Source organism: Ornithorhynchus anatinus, chromosome 2 (assembly GCF_004115215.2).
Source record: "Ornithorhynchus anatinus isolate Pmale09 chromosome 2, mOrnAna1.pri.v4, whole genome shotgun sequence".
NCBI lineage: Eukaryota > Metazoa > Chordata > Mammalia > Monotremata > Ornithorhynchidae > Ornithorhynchus > Ornithorhynchus anatinus.
The window spans coordinates 146396191-146417606 of NC_041729.1; the positions used below are offsets into that span (position 1 = coordinate 146396191).

General features: G+C 46.8%; 1 protein-coding gene across 1 annotated transcript in view; it reads right to left on the minus strand.

Moving 5' to 3' along the window:
• The window catches only part of SYT10 (synaptotagmin 10), a 117166-nt gene extending 110709 nt beyond the window's left edge, over nt 1-6457 (minus strand). Inside the window, exon 1 of the mRNA XM_029058791.2 lies at nt 6055-6457. Coding sequence (XP_028914624.1) covers nt 6055-6205 — 151 coding nt within the window. The 5' untranslated portion in view covers nt 6206-6457. The remainder of the gene's footprint in view (nt 1-6054) is intronic.
• Nucleotides 6458-21416: the final 14959 nt, after the last annotated feature.

Consider the following 21416-nt stretch of genomic DNA (forward strand, 5'->3'; position numbering starts at 1 on the left):
TTTAACATTAAACCTTTCTTGTCCTTGTGGGCGGGGTCATAATCACCAACTCTATTTTATTGTACTCTCCCAAGTGCTTAGTACAGTGCTGTGCACTCAGTAAGTGCTCAATAAATGACTGACTGAACGAACATTCACATAAATTTAATTGATTGATTTATTGTAACTTCACTAATTTTTAGCACTCATGTACTACTGAATTTGTGGTATACGAATTTAATTTGGTTTTCAATTTTCTACATCCTCGGTTTTCAACAGGGCTTTTTCAAAAGTGGTCCTGTCTCACCAACCCTTATTAACCTATTGAAAACTTTTGAAGCCCCCTCTCCTTTATTAGCTCTGAAACACTACTGTCCTAGCAAGAACAGATTCTCACTCAACAGTCCAAACGGTCCAAACAATAAATTGATCACAAATTCTTAAAAACAGTGATGTCCAGCCAGAAATCGCAAGACAGCTATTACACAAAAACTGGGTACGTCGTTTATGTGAATAACCTAACCCTCCAATACGAAAGCACCCACAAGAGTTCTCACTGATGTAAAAGGATCTGACCAGTCCTCTACTGCCTTGAAAGACCCTTCTATTTTCAAAGGTTTGCTACTGAGGAGGGAAATTCACCACGAATGAAAACCAGATGCACTGTGTCTGCCCACTGAGAAACAGACCTTTTTGTCTGTATATGAAGTAATTTAATTCTTCTCTTCAGTAAAAAAAAAAAAAAAGGAAAAGATGGTTTTATTTCATTTTCCGGAAGTAGAATTTCAATGTTTGCTGTATCCTAAATGAGGCCATTAGGATGCTATAAGTCTTTTATCAATGAATTAGACTCACTGCAGTGCTCAGCACCAACTACTCCAAAATATCATTTATTGATTGATCGACTAAGAGTCTCTGGGTAATGTAAGGAAGTTTTAAGAGACGGAAAAGAATAGAGGGAAGAAATTCTACTGTTTTGCAAATGGGCTGTCAGGTTCACTGAATGAAGTTGTGAATTTGGGATGTGATGTTATAATCTTATGAAGAACTGTCCCCATCTTGGATCCAATTTTACAAACCTTTCCATTCAAGAAGGAAAATCTGATTGCAAGGAACTCATACTTAGCTTTGCCCAAATTCTGACCGGTTCAAAAAAAGGAATTCTGAAAATAGGTTGTCATTCCTCAGCATGGAATAATAGAAGCTCTCGGCGACTCATTTTTGCCACCTACAATCTTCATTCTAGTGGGGGTAAGTTCTAACATTTGTCAAGTAATCAATCAATAGCGTTTATTGACCACTTATTCCACGTAAAGCACTAAAGTACAGCGTGGCTCAGTGGAAAGAGTCCGGGCTTGGGAGTCAGAATTCATGGGTTCGAATCCCAGCTCTGCCACTTGTCAGCTGTGTGACTGTGGGCAAGTCACTTCACTTCTCTGGGCCTCAGTTCTCTCATCTGTAAAATGGGGTTTAACTGTGAGCCTCACGTGGGGCAACCTGATTACCCTGTATCTACCCCAGCACTTAGAACAGTGCTCTGCACATAGTAAGCGCTTAACAAATACCAACATTATTATTATTAAAGTAAGAACTTAGGAGAGTGCGATATAGTTAATAGACCCACAGCCCTTGCACTCAAGAAGCTTACATTAGAGCAAAAGAGATAGGCACTAAAACAAATTACAAATAGGGAGAAGCCAAAGACTCTAAAGATGGGTCCTGTAAGCGCTAGAGGTGATGGAGGTAGGTTTGACGACCCAAGTCATTAGGTGATGGGAAAGTCACGAAATGGCAGTAGGAGGGGGAATAGGATGGGGAGACGATTCGATGATATTTATCGAGTGCTTACTGTGTGCACAGCACCAAAGAGTACAATACAACAGAGATACAATACAGAGTACAATACAACAATATTTAGAGAAGCAGCGTGGCTCAGTGGAAAGAGCATGGGCTTTCGAGTCAGGGCTCATGAGTTCGAATCCCAGCTCTGCCACTTGTCGGCTGTGTGACTGTGGGCAAGTCACTTAACTTCTCTGTGCCTCAGTTCCCTCATCTGTAAAATGGGGATTAAGACTGTGAGCCCCACGTGGGACAACCTGATTCCCCTATGTCTACCCCAGCGCTTAGAACAGTGCTCGGCACATAGTAAGCGCTTAACAAATACCAACATTACAACAGAGTTGGTAGACATGCCCTACCAGAAGCTAACAGTCAAGAGGGGGAGAGAGACATGAAAATGAATGATTAAAAAAAAATGTACAGAAGTATTGCAGAGCTGAGGGCGGGGGGAATATCAAGTCCTTAAAGGGTACAGATCCATTGCACAGGCGATGCAGAAGGGAGAGGGAGTAGGGGAAATGAGGGTTTAGTAGAAAGCATCTCGGGGGAGATGTGATTTTAAAAGTTCTTAGAGGGTGGGGAGGGTAATGGTCCGACAAGAGCGGAGAAAGCAGTACATCGTTTATAGTAACTTTAGAATCTACCACAAACACGTCTGTAGGGCCATTTATTACTAGTTGATTATTCACCTACTGCGTATGCCCACCATTCTTTGTGTATTCAGTGCAACCCTTTGGGGCGAAGTGAAGGAAGTATAAGCAGAGTTTGATTTCAATATAACCATTCATAAAGTACCTTCAATTTGGTAAGCATCTGACCGCAGCAAATGGACATCATTCAGTGTGATTGAGCAGCATTCACTCATTCATTCAAGCACAGTTGTTGAGCGCTTACTGTGTGCAGAGCACCGGACTAAGTGCTTGGGAGAGTACGATGCCACAATAATCGGACACATTCCCTGCCCACAGTGAGCTTTCAGTCTAGAGTGGGGGAAACTGACATCAGTGCAAATAAAGAAAATGACAGATGTATATATAAGTGTCCTGGGGCTGGGTGGGGGGAAGAGCAAAGGGAACAAGTCAGGGTGATGCAGAAGAGGGTAGGAGGAAATTGTGGTATTTGTTAAGCGATTACTATGCGCCGTGCACCGTACTAAGCACTGGAGTGGACAGTGCTCTGCACAAAGTAAGCCCTCAATAAATACGATCGAATGCATATAAACAAATCAGGTTAGAACGTGGTCTTGGAAGTCAGAGGCCCTGGGTTCTAATCCTGCCTCCTATTTGTGAACTTGGATGTATCACAACTTCTTTGGGTCTCTTTTTTTTCATTTGCAAAACAGGGATTAAATACCTGTTCATTAGATGATGAACGCCATGTGGGCCAGGGATGGTGTCCAACCTGATTATTTTGTATCTACCCCAGTTCTTAGTGCTGGGCTTAACAAATGCCACAATTATAAAAATAACCAACTGAGCCTCTAAGTCTGTGGAAAGGATTTGCTTATTGTACTTTCTCCCCATGGTCTTCATGATCCCAAGTTTGGGTGACACTTAAAAAATGGCAACTTCCATTTCGTTTTACCCAAAGTAACCAAAGTCACAGCTTCTTGGAAATGGAAAATAGCTTTTTTCCTTCCCTCTCCTTGCTCTCCTTCTCTCCCTTGGCCAACTGGGGCCCGGCCCATTCACTTATTGATTCATTCAATTGTATTTATTGAGCATTTACTACCTGCAAAGCACTGTACTAAGCGCTTAAGCACTGTACCATGGCTGTTTAGGGGACAAGCTGACAGCGGGAGTATCTCGGAGAATGTGTCTGTGCAGAAGGATGGGAAGAGAAGGGGGCCAAGGGTAAGTTCTCTGCCTGCCTTTGGGGGGGTCCATCCGTTGTGCGCAGAAAAGGTGCCTGTATATTGTTGTAATGATAATGATAATAATAATGGTATTTGTTAAGCGCTTCCTAGGTGCCAGGCACTGTACTTGGCACTGGAGTGGATGCAAGCAAACAGGTTGGACTCAGTCCCTGTCCCATGTGGGGCTCTCAGTCTCAATTCCCATTTTACAGATGAGGAGACTGAGGTCCAGAGAAGTAAAGTGTCTTTCCCAAGGTCACACAGCAGACAAGTGGTGGAGCTGGGATTGGAAACCATGACCTTCTGACTGCCAGATCTGACTGCTTGTGCTCTATCCACTAAGGCACACTGCTACTCTGTTGTATTGTCCCGAGCACTTAGTCCAATGTTCTGCACACAGTTTAAGTGCTCAATAAATACGACTGAACTCTCCCCCCTTCAGAGCCTTATTGAAAACCCATTTCCTCCAAGAAGCCTTCCCTAAGCCCCACTTTTTCTCATCTCCCACTCCCTTCTCTGTCACCCTGACTCGCTCCTTTTGCTCCCCACCACCTCCCGCCCCCAGCCCCATCGCTCTTACATATATAGCTGTCATTTTATTTGTTTATATTGATATCTGCCTCCCCGCTCACTCCAGACTGTGAGCGCCTGTTGTGGGCAGGGATTGCCCCTGTTTATTGTTATGCTGTACCTTCCCTTGCACAGAGTAAGTGCTTAAATCAGAAGACTGTGTGTTCCTATCCCGGCTCCCCCACTGGCCTGCCCTGTGCCCTTGGACAAGTCACTTCACTTCTCCGTGCCTCTTTTTCCTCATCTGGAAAATGGGGATGCGTCCGACCTGATTTGCTTGTAGACACCCCAGGGCTTAGTACAGTGCCTGGCACACAGTAAGCGCTTAACGAATACCAGGATTATTATTGATAAATACGATTGCCCGAGCCGCCCTCCGGGTTCTGGGCAGATCCAGCCCTCCTGGGGTGGGGGAAGCAGGGAGGGGGATGAGAGGCTGTTTGCAGCTGCAGAGGCGGGCTTGGGGAGATAGCAGGGCCCATCCCCCTTCCCCAGCCCCCCTCATCCCAGAAGCCAAAAAAGCAAGAGCTCTAACTTTGCAAACCGATCCTGGAGGGAGAGCACAGGCCGCCGCCAGACCTGGAGCGGAAGATCCGCAGGAGCTGCGTTCTAGTCCTACCTCCGTCCCTTCTCTGCCGTGTGACCCTGGGCGAGTCACTTCCCTTCCCTGGGCCTCAGCCCCCTCCTCTGTCAAACAGAGATGGAGGATGGGAGCCCCACGGGGGACAGGGACTGGTGGGCCACCTGATTGGCTTGGGGCCACCCCAGCGCTTAGTACAGTGCCTGGCACAGAGTCAGCCCTTGATAGATCCCAGCATTATTTACGATGAAGGAGGAGGGAGAGTTGGCAGGAGACCACGGGCAGATGGAGAGGGCCGGGAAGTCGAAGGAAGAAGTGACCGGGGGGCGGGAGGGACTTTGGCGAGGGGTCGGGGAGGAGGAGGAGGCTGGGGGAGACCCCTCCCCGCCGGGGGAGAGCAGCCCAGGACCTCAGACCACTTTGTGGGTAAGGGAATTCCTTCCTTCCTTCCTTCCTTCAGTCGTATTTATGGAGCGCTTACTGTGTGCGGAGCACTGGACTAAGCGCTTGGGGAAGTACAGCACGGGTCTGACAGTCATCAGGTCGTGGGTTCTAATCCCGGCTCTGCCCCTTTGCTGCGTATCCTTGGACAAGCCACTTCACTTCTCTGGGCCTCAGCTACCGCATCTGTAAAATGGGGATGGAGATCGAGAGCCCCCTGTGGGACAGGGACTGCGCCCAACTCGATTTGCCTCATCCACCCCGGCGCTCAGTACAGTGCCTGGCACAGAGGAGGCGCTTAACGAATATCACGATTACTGTTATTATTATTACAGAACGGCAATAAAGAGAGACGATCCCTGCCCACGACGACCTCACAGTCAGGCGATGCGGGGAGAGGGAATGTCCCCGTTCGTCGGTGTGCTGTCCCAAGCGCTCAGTACAGCGCTCCGCACACGGTAAGAGCTCGGTGAATCCGACCGAATGAATGAAGTGGCCGGGGAGAGAGTGGGGAGGGGAAAGAGACGGTTCGTGTTGAGCGCTTACCACGCTCCGGGCGCTGTACTAAACGCCGGGGCGGAGGCAAGCAAATGGGGTCGGCCACCGTCCCCGTCCCCCGGGGGGGGGGGGGGCTCCCAGTCTCCATCCCCGTTTTCCAGATGAGTCCCCTGAAGCCCAGAGACGCGAAACGACCGGTCCGAGGTCCCGCGGCAGAGAAGTGGCGGGGGCGGGATTAGAACCCAGGACCCCCCCCCCCCCCCCCAGGCGCCGCCCCGTCCCGGTCGGTTACCTGTGTTGCCTCCGCCCTGGTTGCCTCTGTCCCGGGGAAAGATCCCGGAACATTTCTCCCACTCCACCTGGCCGGCGAAACACAGCTCCGTGACGATGTGCAGAGCCTTCTGACACAGGCTGTTCACCCCGTCTTCCTGCTGGAAACTCATCCTTTGGAAACTGGAGCCACCGGCCTCTCTCCTCCTCTTTTCCTTCTCTTCCTCCTCCTCTTTTCCTTCTCCTCCTCCTCCTCCGGCCTCTCTCACCCTTCCCGTCTGGCCGCCTTCCTCCTCCAGCTCCCCTAAGCCATTGCCTGCAACAGGGGTGGTTTGGCTCTCCTGGAGCGCTCCCGGGAGAAATAACTCTCACTGATCCAGAGTCATCCCCATGGCAGGAGCGAGGAGGGGGGCGAAGAGGGAGAGAGAGAGAGAGAGAGAGAGAGAGAGAGACAGGGAAGGGGAAAGAGAGAGAAGGAGAGAGGAGATGGGGAAAGAGGGAGGAATGAGATAGGAAGGAGATGGAGAGAGGCAGAGATAAGGTGAGGGGGGGATGGAGAGGGGCAGAGATAAGGTGGGGGGGGGGATGGAGAGGGGCAGAGATGAAGTGAGGGAGGATGGAGAGAGGCAGAGATGAAGTGAGGAGATGGAGGGAGGCGGAGATAAAGTGAGGGAGGATGGAGAGAGGCAGAGATAAAGTGAGGAGATGGAGAGAGGCAGAGATAAAGTGGGTGGATACAGAGAAGCAGAGATAAAGTGAGGGGTGATGGAGAGAGATAGAGATAAAGTGAGGGAGGATGGAGAGAGGCAGAGATAAAGTGGGTGGATGGAGAGAAGCAGAGATCAAGTGAGGGAGGATGGAGAGAGACACAGATAAAGTGGGTGGATGGAGAGAAGCAGAGATAAAGTGAGGGATGATGGAGAGAAGCAGAGATAAAGTGAGGGATGATGGAGAGAGAGAGAGAAAGTGAGGGAGGATGGAGAGAGGCAGAGATAAAGTGAGGAGACGGAGGGAGGCAGAGAAAAAGTGAGGAGATGGAGAGAGGCGGAGAAAAAGTGAGGAGATGGAGAGAGGCGGAGATAAAGTGAGGAGATGGAGAGAGGCGGAGATAAAGTGAGAGGGATGGAGAGGGGCAGAGAAAAAGTGAAGGGAGATGGAGAGAGGCAGAGATAAAGTAAGGAGATGGAGAGCGGCAGAGATAAAGTGAGGAGATGGAGAGAGGCAGAGATAAAGTAAGGAGATGGAGAGCGGCAGAGATAAAGTGAGGAGATGGAGAGAGGCAGAGATGATATGAGAAGGGATGGAAAGAGGCAGAGAGAAAGTGCGAGGAGGATGGAGAGACCAAGAGGGAGATAAAGCGAGCGAGGTGAGAGGCGCCTAGAGGTTGGGTAGAGCTAGTTGGATCCCGCAGCGCTTACGGGAGCAGGGGAGAGAGCGCCGGGGGCCCGGAGGGAGCGAGCGGGGGCCCGGAGGGAGCGGGGGGCCGGCAACAACCGACGGACGCTCCTTGTTTTCTTGCTCTGATTCTGTGGGCAGCGGCCGGCTCCCGCCTGAGCACCCAATAGCAGCGCCAAGCGGCAGAGTGAGGACCCTCCTCTCCTCCTTCCTTCCCCTCCTTCTTCCCCTCCTTCCTTCTCCTCCTTTCCCCCCTCCTTCTTTCCCTCCTTCCTTTCTCTCCTTCCCCTCCTCGTTCTTCTCCTCCCTCCCTTCCTCTTTCCCTCCTTCTTCCCCTCCTCCTTCTTCCCCTCCTCTTTCTTCTCCTCCTTCTTCCCCTCCTTCTCCTCCTTCCTTCCCCTCCTTCTTCCCCTCCTCTTTCTTCTCCTCTTTCTTCCCCTCCTTCTTCCCCTCCTCTTTCTTCTCCTCCTTCTTCCCCTCCTCCTCCTCCTTCCTTCCCCTCCTTCTTTCCCTCCTTCCTTCTCCTCCTTTTCCGCTCCTTCTTCCCCTTCTTCTTCTCCTCCTTCTCTCCCTCCTTCCTTCTCCTCCTTTTTTCCTCTCTTTCTTCCCCTCCTTCCTTTCCCTACTTTTCCCCTTCCTTCTCTCCTTCCTTCCCCTCCTCCTCCTCCTCCTTCCTTCCCCTCCTTTTCCCAGCAGCATGTTCAGCAGCAGTCCCAGGCCCCGGGGGGGGGGGGGGGGGGTCAAGGGTCAGGGGTTGGGGGTCAGGGCGCTCCCTCTGTTCGCCGTGGATCTCCAGGTCTGTCCACCTGTCTTTGTCCGTCAGTCTGTCCATCCGGGGGTCTGTCCCTGCCTGTCCCCTCCCTGGCGGGCGTCTGCTCCTGGCTGCCCCCTCCCTCCCTTACCTCCTCCAGGCCACTTTTCCTTTCTCTGGATAAATGCAGTGGGAAGTATCACCTGCTCGAGAGTATCCTGCAAGGTACTATCGCCAGTTTCAAGGATTCAACGACTTGACCCTGGTTCGTTGAAAATGGAGCTTTGATTGAACTTGCCTAGCCATGAACTAAATCGAGGACCTAAATTCTGAAAGGTGACATTCCGGGAGCTTGGGCCCAGCTCTCTCTGCAGCCTGACTCTTTCAAGCGTTGCCCTCGGCCCTCAGAGAGGGCCAGGGAAAGAAGGCAAGGACGGGGGCAGGAGCTCGGAGAGCAACTCTGAAATCCTCCCCACCTCCAGTCCTTCATCAGTGGGGAGGAGGGAGAGGGTCAAGGGAGCCTGGGACATCTCTTCTTCCAACTTTTAACAAAACATAAATTATGAAATACAGTGCCTGGTTATTCACTTCAAAAAAACAACAAACAAAAAACCAAAAACAGAGACAATGCTTGAAGCAGGAAACAGAAGGTATTTTACTCTCTCTCTTTAGTTTCCTATACTCTTACTCCTACTCTGAGATTTATCGTAAAACTAAATGCGTATTTGTTTTAATAGCCAGATAAGATGATATTGCATAACCCGTAATTGAAAATTGTAGAAATCCTTACATAACCCTATGCAAATATGGGCAAATGTAGTGAATGGACATGATAAACTCCGGTGATTGGAAAGCTCTGGGGTTTGGTTACCGTTCAGATATTAAAACCCTCCTTTTCCTCTGAAAGTTCAAGTCCGTTCTCGATTACCGCAATGTAAACGATGAAGGATCTTTTCTTCATTATATTTGATGGCAACTCCTGAGTGTCGGATGGAATATTCCGACTTGGTGCTTATCCACACTGTTGATCGTTTCTGAAAACATCGTTTTTTTTCTTGTTAAACCCAGTGGGCAGTATAACCTAATAGAAAGTACTAGGCATGGTGCCATTGCCAGTTTCATGCATTCGATCACTGGACCCTGATTGGTTGAAAATGGTATTTTAATTAAACTTGCCTAGCAGTGAACTAGAACAATTCACAAGGACCTAAATTCTGAAAGGTTACCTTCCTCATTTTGATGTCCAAATTAGTTTGGGTTTGTGGAGTTGGAATCTTTTTTTTAAAAGAAGCTGTAGGTCCCAGAACTCACCTGTGCTGGTCTGCAGTGACACGGGAGACAGTCGAGGGCGGAGATTCAGGTTGACAGAGCAGAAAGAGCAATGGTCAATTACTTCTGGATTTTTACCAGGAAAACTCTCTGCATCCCCTTCTCGGAACGATTGCAGATGGAGGTGGGACTTTTTGGGAGAGATGTGTCTGTGGTGTCGCTATGGGCCGGAGATGACTCGACGGCATAAGACAAGACCTGTATTTAGGTGCTCTATTCCAATAGCCTTCAAATTAGGATAATGGTAATAACTGTGACATTTGTTAAGCACATATTCTGGGCCTAGTATTGTACTAAGCCCTGGGGTAGGTACAGGATAACCTGGTCCCACATAGGGCTCACAGAGTAAGTTAGAGGGAGAACAGGTATTTGAATCTCCCTTTTGCAGATGAGGGAACTGAGTCTCATAGAAGTTAAGTGACTTGCCCAAGTTCACACAGCAGATGAGCGGAGGACCTGGGATTAGAGCCTCATCCTCTGTCTCTCAGGCCCGTGCTCTTTCCACTGGGCCGTGCCGTTTTTCCTGAGTATACTTCATTCATTAGGGAAAAAAATATATGGAAGGCTTGTGTTTTATTCAGTAAACAGATTCTGAAAATAATTTGGGGACTGTTTCTTTCTTGACAGCTTCTTAGCTTGCATTTCAAAACTGATATTGTGAATGTGTGAGATTTTCAGAGGCCAATTATCCAGCTGATGGACTATCCAGGCCCTTGGCTCTCTCTTCTTGCAGTTGCCTGCCTTTTGGTCATTTCAGAGTTCATTAACAGATGAAGGAAAGGAGGTAAAAGTCAGAGCAATCAATTTGGTTTCTTGTAACAGCTCTGGTGAAACAGTGCTGGTGGTTGAAGCAAGAGGGGGGCAATTACTCACCTCCAGGAAGCCTTCCCTGAGCAATCTCTCTCCAGCACAATAATAATAATACTTGTGACATTTGTTAAGGGCTCACTATATGCCAGGCACTGTACTGAGCACTGGGGTAGGGACAAGCTAATCAGTTCGGACGCAGCCCCTGTCCCACAAAGGGATCACAGTCTGAGTCCCCATTTTACAGATGAGGGAACTGAGGCACAGAAAAGTGAAATGACTTGCCCAAGGTCACACAGCAGACAAGTGGCAGCGCAAGATTAGAACCCAGGTCCTTCTGATTCCCAGCCCCTGCTCTGTCCACTAGATCACACTGCTTCTCTTCCCTTCTTCTGCCAATTGCCATTTCAGCACTTCTTTGATTGACTGATAGCACTGATAGCACTTATGCACATAATGGAGAAGCAGCGTGGTTTGGTGGAAAGGGTAGTGGCTTGGGAGTCTGAGGATGTGGGTTCTAATCCCGCCTCTGCCACTTGTCAGCTGTGTGACCTTGGGCAAGTCATTTCACTTTTCTGTGCCTCAGTTACCTCATCTGTAAAATGGGGACTCAGACTGTGATCCCTTTGTGGGACAACCTGATTACCTTGCATCTACTCCAGCACTTAGAACAGTGCTTGGCAGAGAGTCAGTGCTTAACAAATGCCAACGTTATTATTATTACCTGTAATTAATTTATTTATATTAATAATAAAAATGATATATAATATATTATATATAATATAATAATAAAAATATTATTAATAATAATAATACAAGGTAGTCAGGTTGTCCCACAAGGGGCTTATGGTCTTACCCCCCATTTTACAGATGAGGTAACTGAGGCAAAGAGAAACGAGGTGACTTGCCCCAGGTCACACAGCTGACAAGTGGCAGAGCCTGCCTGTCTCCCTCTCTAGATTCTAAGCTTGTTGTGGGCAGGGAATGTGTCCGTGTATTGGTATATTGTATTCTTCCAAGCATTTAGTACAGTGCTCTGCACACAGTAAGTGCTCAAGAAATACGATTGAATGACCGAAGGAATGACAGAATTAATTGAATAGACTTCGTGTCATCATTCGTGTCATCAGTAGTATTTATTGAGCGCTTACTATGTGCAGAGCACTGTACTAAGTGCTTGGAATCATGTTGGCAATCGAAACACTTGGGTACCGACCCCCCACATAGCAATTACATACATGTCTTAATAATCCTCCTATCTGTAATACATTTTATTGTCAGTCTCACCTGAAGATTGTAAATTTCTTGAGGGTGAGGATAACATCTAGTAATCCTACTAGACTCTCCCAAGGGCTTAATACAGGGCTCTGTGTGTAGTAGCCACACAAATACTGGTCGACTGACGGAGGGCTTCCTTCCACGTGGAATTTATTTTATTGTCTGCCTTACCTGCTAGATTGTAAGCTTTTGGAAGGCAAGGATCAGGCTGACTTTCTATTGTACTTTCCCAAGTGCTTATTACAGGCCTCTGCACACAGTAGTAGGTCCCTTAATCTGTTCTGTTTACTGAGCGCTTACCGTGTGCTGAGCCCTATATTAGCACTTGAATGATTGATTGCCAAGTGTACCCACAGTGGCTCAGGTCCCACGAGACTGTGGAGGGAAGCGTTTCTCGCAGAGTTTGAGCCTCCCAAGTGACTTGATCTCATCTAGCTCACTGTCGACCTCTCACCCAAGTCCCGTCTCTGGCCTGGAGCGCCCTCCCTCCCCGTATCCGACAGACAATTCCCCACCGAAGCGTTATCGAAGGCACCCTGACTTGCTCCCTTTATTCAGCCCCCTCACCCAACCCCACAGTACACGTCCATATCTGCAATTTATTTATTTTTACTAATGTCTGTCTCCGCCTCCAGACTGTAAGGTCGCTATGGGAAGGGAATGTGTCTGTTTATTGTTACACTGTACTCTACCAGGCGCTTAGTACAGGGATCTGCACACGGTAAGTGCTCAATAAATACGACTGACCGACTGACTGATGACATCCAGATCCTGGGTTCTTGCTTGTCCACCCACCCCTATGCTAGAGAGTGGAAGGTGAAGCTAATCTGTTCTCAGTAATAATAATGGTAATAATAATGATTGTTGTATTTGTTGAGGACTTATTATGAGCACTGAAGTAGTGTGGTCTAATGGAAAGGGCACGGACTTGGGAGTCAGAGGACCTGGGTTCTAATCCCAATTCCACCATTTATCTGCTGGGTGACCCAGGCCATTCACTTCCCTGTGCCTCAGTTACCTCATCTGTAAAATGGGGATTAAAGCTGCAAGCCCCTTGTGAAGCATGGACTGTGTACAACCTGATTAACTTGCTGCACTTAGTATAGTTGCTGAGACATGGTAAGTGCTTAACAAATACCATAAAAAAGTGCACCGTGGCATTTACAAGACAATCAGATTAGAGACAGCCCTTTCCCACTTGGAGTCTTCTAGACTGAAAGCTCCTTGTGGGAGGAAACAAATCTACCAACTCTGTTATTTTGTTATAATAATAATAATAAATGTTGGCGTGGCTACGAGCAAATTGAGTTGAACACAGTTCCTGTCTCACATGGAGTTCACAGTCTTAATCCCCATTTTATAGATGAGCTAACAGATAAGTGAAGTGACTTACCCAAGGTCACACAGCAGACACTGAGGGAGCTAAAACTAGAACCCAGGTCCTTCTGACTCCCGGGTCTGTGCTTTGTCCACTAGGCCACACTGCTTCTGCTCTGCACACAGTAAAACACAATAAATGTAATGCTTGATGGGGTTCATAGTCAAAGGTGAAAGGGGCAAGAGAGATCTTCTCCCCACTTTTACAGATTTAAGAAACGGAGACAGAAAGAATTTAAGTGATTTGTGTGAGGTTACACAGCAGGCTGGCGGAGCAGCTGGGATTAGAACCTAGGTTTCTGACTCCCAGCCTCAAAACCTGAGGTAGTCTGCAACAGAATTAACATCAACACTTGAAGTCCATAGTTAGTTTTAAAACCCATTCATCTAACAGTTTCAACGCTCTGTACTACAGGGGTAAGAAAATTAAAAAACAAAACAAAACTAGAGTTTCTATTAAGTTGGAAAATGAACCAAATTGAATTTAATCTGTTTTCTGCACTCCATCTTTCTCGCCATCCGTTTCCTCACCTGGGAAATGGGATAAACTAACTGTTTTCCCTCTTTAGACTGTGAGCCCTCTGTGGGGCAGGTACAACATTCAATATAATTGCCTTACACCTTTCTTAGCACAGTGCTTGGTGCATAGTGAACCCTTAATCATTACGGTATTTATTAAGCGCTTACTATGTGCCAGGCAGTGTAGTAAGCGCGGGGGTGGATACCCGCAAATCAGGTTAGACGCAATCCCTGTCCCACATGGGGCTCAAAGTCTCAATTTCCATTTTGTAGTTGAGGTAACTGAGGAGACAAGTGAAGTGACTTACCCAAGGTCACAGAGCAGACAAGGGACAGAGCTAGGATTAGAACCCATGTCCTTCTGACTCCTAGGCCCATGCTCTAGCCACTACGCCATGCTACTGATCCCCATTTTACCAATGAGATGACTGAGATGAAGAGAAGTAAAGTGATTGCCCAAGCTCACCCAGCTGACAGGTGGTGGATCCAGGATTTGAACCCAGGTCTTTCTGATTCCCAGGCCTGCGCTCTCTCCACTATGCCACACTGCTTCTCCAGTTAGCTGAGAAGCAATGTGTGCCTGCTTCCCTGAGATACGGCCAGGAGAAAAATCATCGGAGTAAATGCAGTTCTCTCTCCCTAGACTATACCTGGGACCTAGTTTTATTTTAATTTGTGGATTTCTTTAGATTTGTTTCTCAATCTTTTTTCCCAAACAAAGCTTTTAGGCAGGGACCTACCTTAGCTACGTGACTTCTGTTAATCTAATCTTCATCTGGGACCTGATAGTCTTAAACCATGGTGCCTTTAAATATTACCACGTAAACCACGTAGGGAAGCAGCGTGGCTCAGTGGAAAGAGCCTGGGCTTGGGAGTCAGAGGTCAAGGGTTCGACTCCCGGCTCTGCCACTTGTCAGCTGTGTGACTGTGGGCAAGTCACTTCACTTGTCTGTGCCTCAGTTACGTCATCTGTAAAATGGCGATTAACTGTGAGCTTTATGTGGGACGACCTGATTGCCCTGTGTCTCCCCCAGCGCTTAGAACAGTGCTCTGCACATAGTAAGCGCTTAACAAATACCAATATTATTATTGTTTTTATTAACCTTGACTGGAGTATTTTTTGTTGTGATCTTTTCCCATTTGTGTCACTAATTGAAGGCTGACTTTGGTTTGGAAGTTTGGTTCAGCTGTGGTCACTGGAGTCACCATAGAAATATTGATTGGATTCTGATTGGGGTACCTAATTCCCTATCTTCTTTTAGTAGTTCTAAATACAGGACGACTGGTCTTCATCCTCAATATGATTACACTTACGGCAACCCCGATTTTAATATTCCTCGGAATGGGTTTCAGGAGAGTCTCAGAAATGGTAACCGTGAATTTTATGAATTGCCTAAAATGAATTGGGGGTAATCTCTGGATCATATCTGCTATGTTTAACTTCCATTACCATTAATAACAAAAGTTAACTAGGAAGCAGCATGGCCTAGTGGAAGGAACACTGATCTGGAAGTCAGAGGACTTGGGTTCTAGTCTTGGGTCAGCCACTTGCCTGCCGTGTGACCTTGGGCAAATCACTTGCCTTCTCTGGGACTCAGTTACCTCCTCTGTAAAATGGGGGTTAAGTCCTCCTCCCTCCTACCTGGACTATGAGCCCCATGTGGGGCTGTGTCCAACCTGATCATCTTGTATCTACCCTAGTGTTTAGTACAGTGCCCAGCACGTAGCACTGAACAAATCCCATACAAAACCGGAATTGTGTTCTAAGACCAGGTAAATGTTTACACAAACATTTTCAGATGACTAAAGTTCACATTACTGTAATTAAGATGCAGTTATTGAATATTTATAATAAAATTCTAAAACGTCTACCAATTGGATGTATTACATATTACATATATAATATATTATATTGAGCTGTCCTATGATTAAATGATGACACTTATAAAGCACTTACCGTGTTCCAAAACAATATAACTAAAAACTGGGGTGAAAACAAGATCATCAAAGCGGACTCAATCCTTGCCCAGTATAGAGCTCATAATCTATTACGTAGGGAGAGCAAGCAGGTACCCCACTCCCATTTTATAGACAGGTAAGCTGAGGTCCCATGAATTTGTGTTGATCTCTCCCAAGCATTTAGTACAATGCCCTGTGCACTGTAAGCGATCAATTAATACGAATGATTTATTTAAGCAACTTGCCCGAGGTCACACACCAGACCAGTGGTGGAACTTGAAGTAGCATCTGACTCTTAATTAATCTGAGTCCTAATTAATTAATTTTCCTCTCAGGGTCACACCTGGAGAGTTTCCGGTACTCTACCAAGTCTTGCCTATCGGAGGGAGAGTCAGGCAGAGTTCTACCAATTCCATTCGTAGCTTGGCCAGTGGCTAGCGAGTGGCAGTCAATCTGCTACAAGTCAACACTCCCCCGTGCTGGGCAGCAGCAGCACGGGAGAGAGTCGAGGGCCGAGACTCGAGTTCACTGCGTGGAAGGAGGCAACGGTCGACCACTTCCGCGTTTTTACCAAGAAAATCTTGGATCCACTACCGGAACGACGGCAAGATGGAGAGCGGGACGTTCTGGGAGAGGTGGGTCCGTGGTCTCGTTATGGGTCGGAATCGACTAGACGGTATAAGACGAGACGATTCATTATCTGACTCTTAATTGATTAATTAATTACGGCATCTGTTAAGCTCTATGTGCCAAGCACTGTTCTATGTGCTGGGGTAGATTCAAGGTAATCAGGTTGGACACCGCCCCTGTCCCATATGGGGCTCACAGATCTGCCTTTTCCTCTCCATCCAAACCTCTACTACAGTAGTACAATCACTCATCCTATCCTGACTGGATGACTGTATCGGCCTCCTTTCCTACTTCCCAACCTCCTGCCTCTCCCCACTTCAGTCCATACTTCACTCTGCTGCTGGGATTATCTTTCTACAGACACGTTCAGGGTATGTCACCCTCCTCCTCAAAAATCTCCAGTGGTCGCCTATCAACCTCCATATCGAGCAAAAACTCCTCACTATTGACTTTAAAGCTGTCCATCCCCTTGCCCCCTCCTACCTCACCTCCCTTCTCTCCTTCTACTTCTCAGCCCTCACAATCCGCACCTCGGGTGCTAACTTCTGGGTTTCCATCTCGCCTATCTCACCGCTGACCCCTGGCCCACGTCCTACCTCTGGCCTGGAACGCCCTCCCTCCTCAAATCTGCCAAACAATCACTCTTCCCCTGCTTCAAAGCCTTACTGAAGTTTGCACACCTCCTCCAAGAGGCCTTCCCATACTAAGCCTCCTCCTTTTCCTCAGCTCCCTCTCCCTTCTGCGTCCTTTCGACTTGCTCCCGCTACTCTTCCCCCCCATCCCACAGCACTTATGTGTATATGTATGTATCCATAATTCTATTTATTTATGTTGATGACTGTTTACTTGTTTTGATGTCTGTCTCCCCACCTTTAGACTGTAAGCCTGGTGTGGGCAGGGGTTGTCTCTACTGCTGTATTGTACTTTCCAAGCGCTTAGTACAGTTTTCGGCACACAGTGAGCGCTCAGTAAATGCGACTGAATGAATGATTTAATTAATGAGATCCTCATTTTACAGATGACGTAACTGAGGCACAGAGAAGTTAAGTGAGTTGCCCAACATCACACAGCTCCTAGTTCTGGACTCTTCTCATTAGACCACACTGCCTGAAGTCTAATTGTGATATTTCAAAGCTACAGATAAGAGTCAGGTTACTTGTATAGAGTCTGATCACTTTCATTCGTTCATTCAAAGAGAAGCAGCGCAGCTCAGAGAAGGAGCATGGCTCAATGGAAAGAGCCCGGGCTTGGGAGTCAGAAGTCATGGGTTCGAATCCCGGCTCTGCCACTCGTCAGCTGGGTGACTGTGGGCAAGTCACTTCGCTTCTCTGGGCCTCCGTTACCTCATCTGTAAAATGGGGATTAAGATTGTGAGCCTCTCGTGGGACAACCTGATGACTCTGTATCTACCCCAGCGCTTAGAACAGTGCTCTGCACATAGTAAGCGCTTAACAAATGCCAACGTTATTATTATTGCTATGTGGAGGTGGATGGGTAACCATTAGAGTTCTTGAGGAGTAGGGAATCGTGGACTGAATGATTCTGTATAGTAAGCGCTTAACAAATACCAACATTATTATTTAATCATATTTACCGAATGGTTACTCTGTGCAGAGCACGGTACTAAGCGCTCTAGAGAGTACAGTATCACTATCAACAGGCACATTTCTTGCCCACAGCGAGCTAACAATCTAGAAGGGGAGACAGAAATTAATGTAAATAAATAAATTACAATATGTACTTAAATGCTATGGGGCTGGGATTGGGGAATGAATAAAGGGAGCAAGTCAGGGCGATGCAGAAGGGAGTGGGAGATAAGGAAAGGAGGGCTTAGTCAGGGAAGGCCCCTTGGAGGAGTTGGGCCTTTAATAGGTCATGGGTTCGAATCCCTGCTCTGTCACTTGTCATCTGTGTGACTGTGGGCAAGTCACTTCACTTCTCTATGCCTCGGTTCCCTCATCTATAAAATGGGGATTAAGACTGTGAGCCTCACGTGGGGCAACCTGATGACCCTGTATCTACCCAAGCGCTTAGAACGATGCTCTGCACATAGTAAGCGCTTAACAAATGCCAATATTATTATCATCATCATTACTAATAAGACTTTGAAATGGATTAACTGATGGAGAGGCTTCCTTTGGGGTGCAGTGAAGTAAAAGGGAGAGTGTAGCAATATAGATCATCCTTCCCCACCCGGCCTCAGTTCCCACAACACTTATGTACAAATCTAAAAATGATACAGTAAAAATTCTTTAATATATTTAATATGGGAAGCAGCATGATCTAGTGTAGAGAGTAAGGGCCTGGGAGTCAGAAGGACCTGGATTCTAATCCTGGCTCCCCCCCCCTATGTGACTTTGGGCAAGTCCCTTCATTTCTTTGTGCCTCAGTTCCCTCAGCTGTAAAATGGGGATTAAGACTGTGAACCCCTCGTGGGACAGGAACAGTGTCCAATCTGATTAACTAATAACTACCCCAACCATTAAAATAGTGCTTGACACATAGTAAGCCCTTGACAAATACCATTATTATTATCATTATTATTATTTATTCATATTAATGTCTGTTTCCTTCTCTAGTTTGTAATCTTATTGTGGGCAGGGAAGGTGTTTTTCAACTCTTTTGCATTGCACTCTCCAGAGCTCTTAGTTCAGTGCTCTGCACACAGTAAGCGCTCAATAAATACCATCGATGATGATGATAACGATTCTTTTGGCCCCTCTGTCTTGAAGGGGGTTCATTTCAGGAACTGTTAGCCACTGGGGATAGGTTTTGAGAAAGAACTCCCATGCTGTATATTCATATTTTTAAGTGATTAGCTTTAATTTCAATTTTTCCAACAAGTTTTGTGCAGTAAAGAGATGTTATCTATCTATCTAAGCTATCAATACTACCTCTTTAAAATATCTAATAAATCTGTGGAAAAATCAAAGGTTGGCAAGCAAATTTAATAAGCCAGGGTAGGAAGCCCTGCAACGTTTTATTGGGCTACGTTCATTAATATGCAGATAGATAGATGTCCCTCCCTTATATAAATCAAATATGCACTTGTAATCATGATTCAATAATGAAAATATTAATTATAATAATTTCAGCAAGTGAACTTGTACGTCATGAAATTTGACATTACTTGAGTAAACACATTTCCCTTTAGACTTCAGTTTATTTGAAATGTTTTCAGATCATTGATTATTCACACTGAAACAAGCGCCAGCCCAGTATTCAGAATGCAGCCACACTTCAGTGGTTGATAATTAAGGAATCTATTCTCCCTGATGGCACAAAAGTAACTCTTAGTAATGTCAGTTGAAAATCAGTAGAGGCACCGAAGTGTGCTAGACAGCCCTGTTTCTTGCAACAAGAGTGAATAAATTTCCCTAGTTCAGAAGCAGCGTGGCCTAGTGGAAAGAGCACAAGCCTGAGAGTCAGAGGACCCGAGTTCTAATCCTGACTCTGCCACGAGCCTGCTATGTGACCTTGGGAAAGTCATTTAACTTATCCGGGCCTCGGCTCCCCCAGCTGTAAAATAGCTATTCCAAACCTGTTTCTCCCTCCTCCTGACAATGTAAGCTTCATGTGGGACCTGGTGATCTTGCATTTACCCCAATGCTTAGCATTGCTTAAATTATTATTGTCATTATCATTGAATATCTTTTTAACTCTAGTAAGCAGAGGTGGAATTTTCCCTGCATGATGCAATAGAAAAAATATGTATGTACATCCTTCTGGACAGTGAAATTGACTTATTTCTTGTGGGGCTGAAGGGATCTAGGTTGGACATACAGACTCAAGCATATCATCCGGATAGGGTGACCTTCCTGGGCTTAGCGGATGTGTTGATTTCAGGGTCTTCCATTATTTTCTCTTCACTTCCTTGTCTCCCAGGCCTTCTGAAACTTCTGCTCCAAAAGCAGAATCCTTCTTGATTACAGCTACCCTACCCCGGTTCCCAATTTATAGGTCCACCTGGTTTGTCTCCCCAGATTGTCACCCAGCTATGCCCTGTGTGGCTCAGTGGAAAGAGCCCGGGCTTGGGAGTCAGAGGTCATGGGTTCGAATCCCGGCTCTGCCGCTTGTCAGCTGTGTGACTTTGGGCAGGTCACTTAACTTCTCTGGGCCTCAGTTCCCTCATCTGTAAAATGGGGATTAAGACTGTGCGCTCCACGTGGAACAACCTGTACCCCCCCAGCGCTTAGAACGGTGCTTTGCACATAGTAAGCGCTTAACAAATACCAGCATTATTATCTAATGACTTATTTTTCTGCATTCTTAAGATCTTTCCTTTCTTGGAGAAGCAGCGTGGCCTAGTGGATAGAGCATGGATTTGGGAGTCAGAAGGACGTGGGTTCTAATCCCAGCTACACCGCTTATCTGCTGTGTGACCTTAGGCAAGTCACTTCACTTCTCTGGGCCTCATCTATACCTCATCTATGAAATGGGGATTAAGACTGTGAACCCCATATGGGACAGGGACTGTGTCCAACTTTATTAGTTTATATCTACCCTAGTGCTTAGACCAGTGTTTGACACATAGTAAGTGCTTAAAAAATCCCATTTTCCTTCCACTTGATCTACCAACTCTGTTATACTGTACTCCTCCCTACCTCTTAGTACAGTGCTCTGAGCGCAGTAAGTGCTCAACAAATACCATTGATTGATTTAAATTTTTTCTTGCTTTTGCTTGGTTGGCTGGGGAAGCAGCATGGCCTAGTGGATTGAGACGGGCCTGGGAGTCAGAAGGTCACACCGGGCTCCTCCACTTGTCTGTTGTGTGACCTTGGGCGAGTCACTTCACTTCTTTGGGCTTCAGTTACCTCATTTGTAAAATTGGGATCGAGACTGTGAGCCCCCCCATGGGACAGAGACTATGTCTAACCTCTCCCCCGGCGCTTAGAACAGTGCTCGGCACCTAGTAAGCGCTTAACAAATACCAACGTTATTATTATTATTTACTTGTATCCACCCCAGTCTTCAGTACAGTGTCTGGCACAGAGTGAGTGCTTAACGAATGCCATCTTTATTATTATTATTATCTGACAGTTCCCCCAGAAAGGGCAGTTCAAATGTCCTAAAGTCATTCATTTTCTTCATGTGTCCCACCCAGAGTAGCTGTGTAGGAATGAGAACAGGTTCTGTGTTAGGAGACGGACTGACTTTGTGATCCTCTCTTGCCTCGCGAGGCTGATTATAGCTCGTAAGCGTCACAGCAAGAGCCGATCAGCGTGTTGGACGCAACACCTGGAAGAGCTGGGTCTCAAAGCTTCAGCAGAGATGGAACAGTTCTCTAGACCTTCGGTCTGTTCTCAAGTCAAATACCTTTCTGCCACCCCACCGTCGGC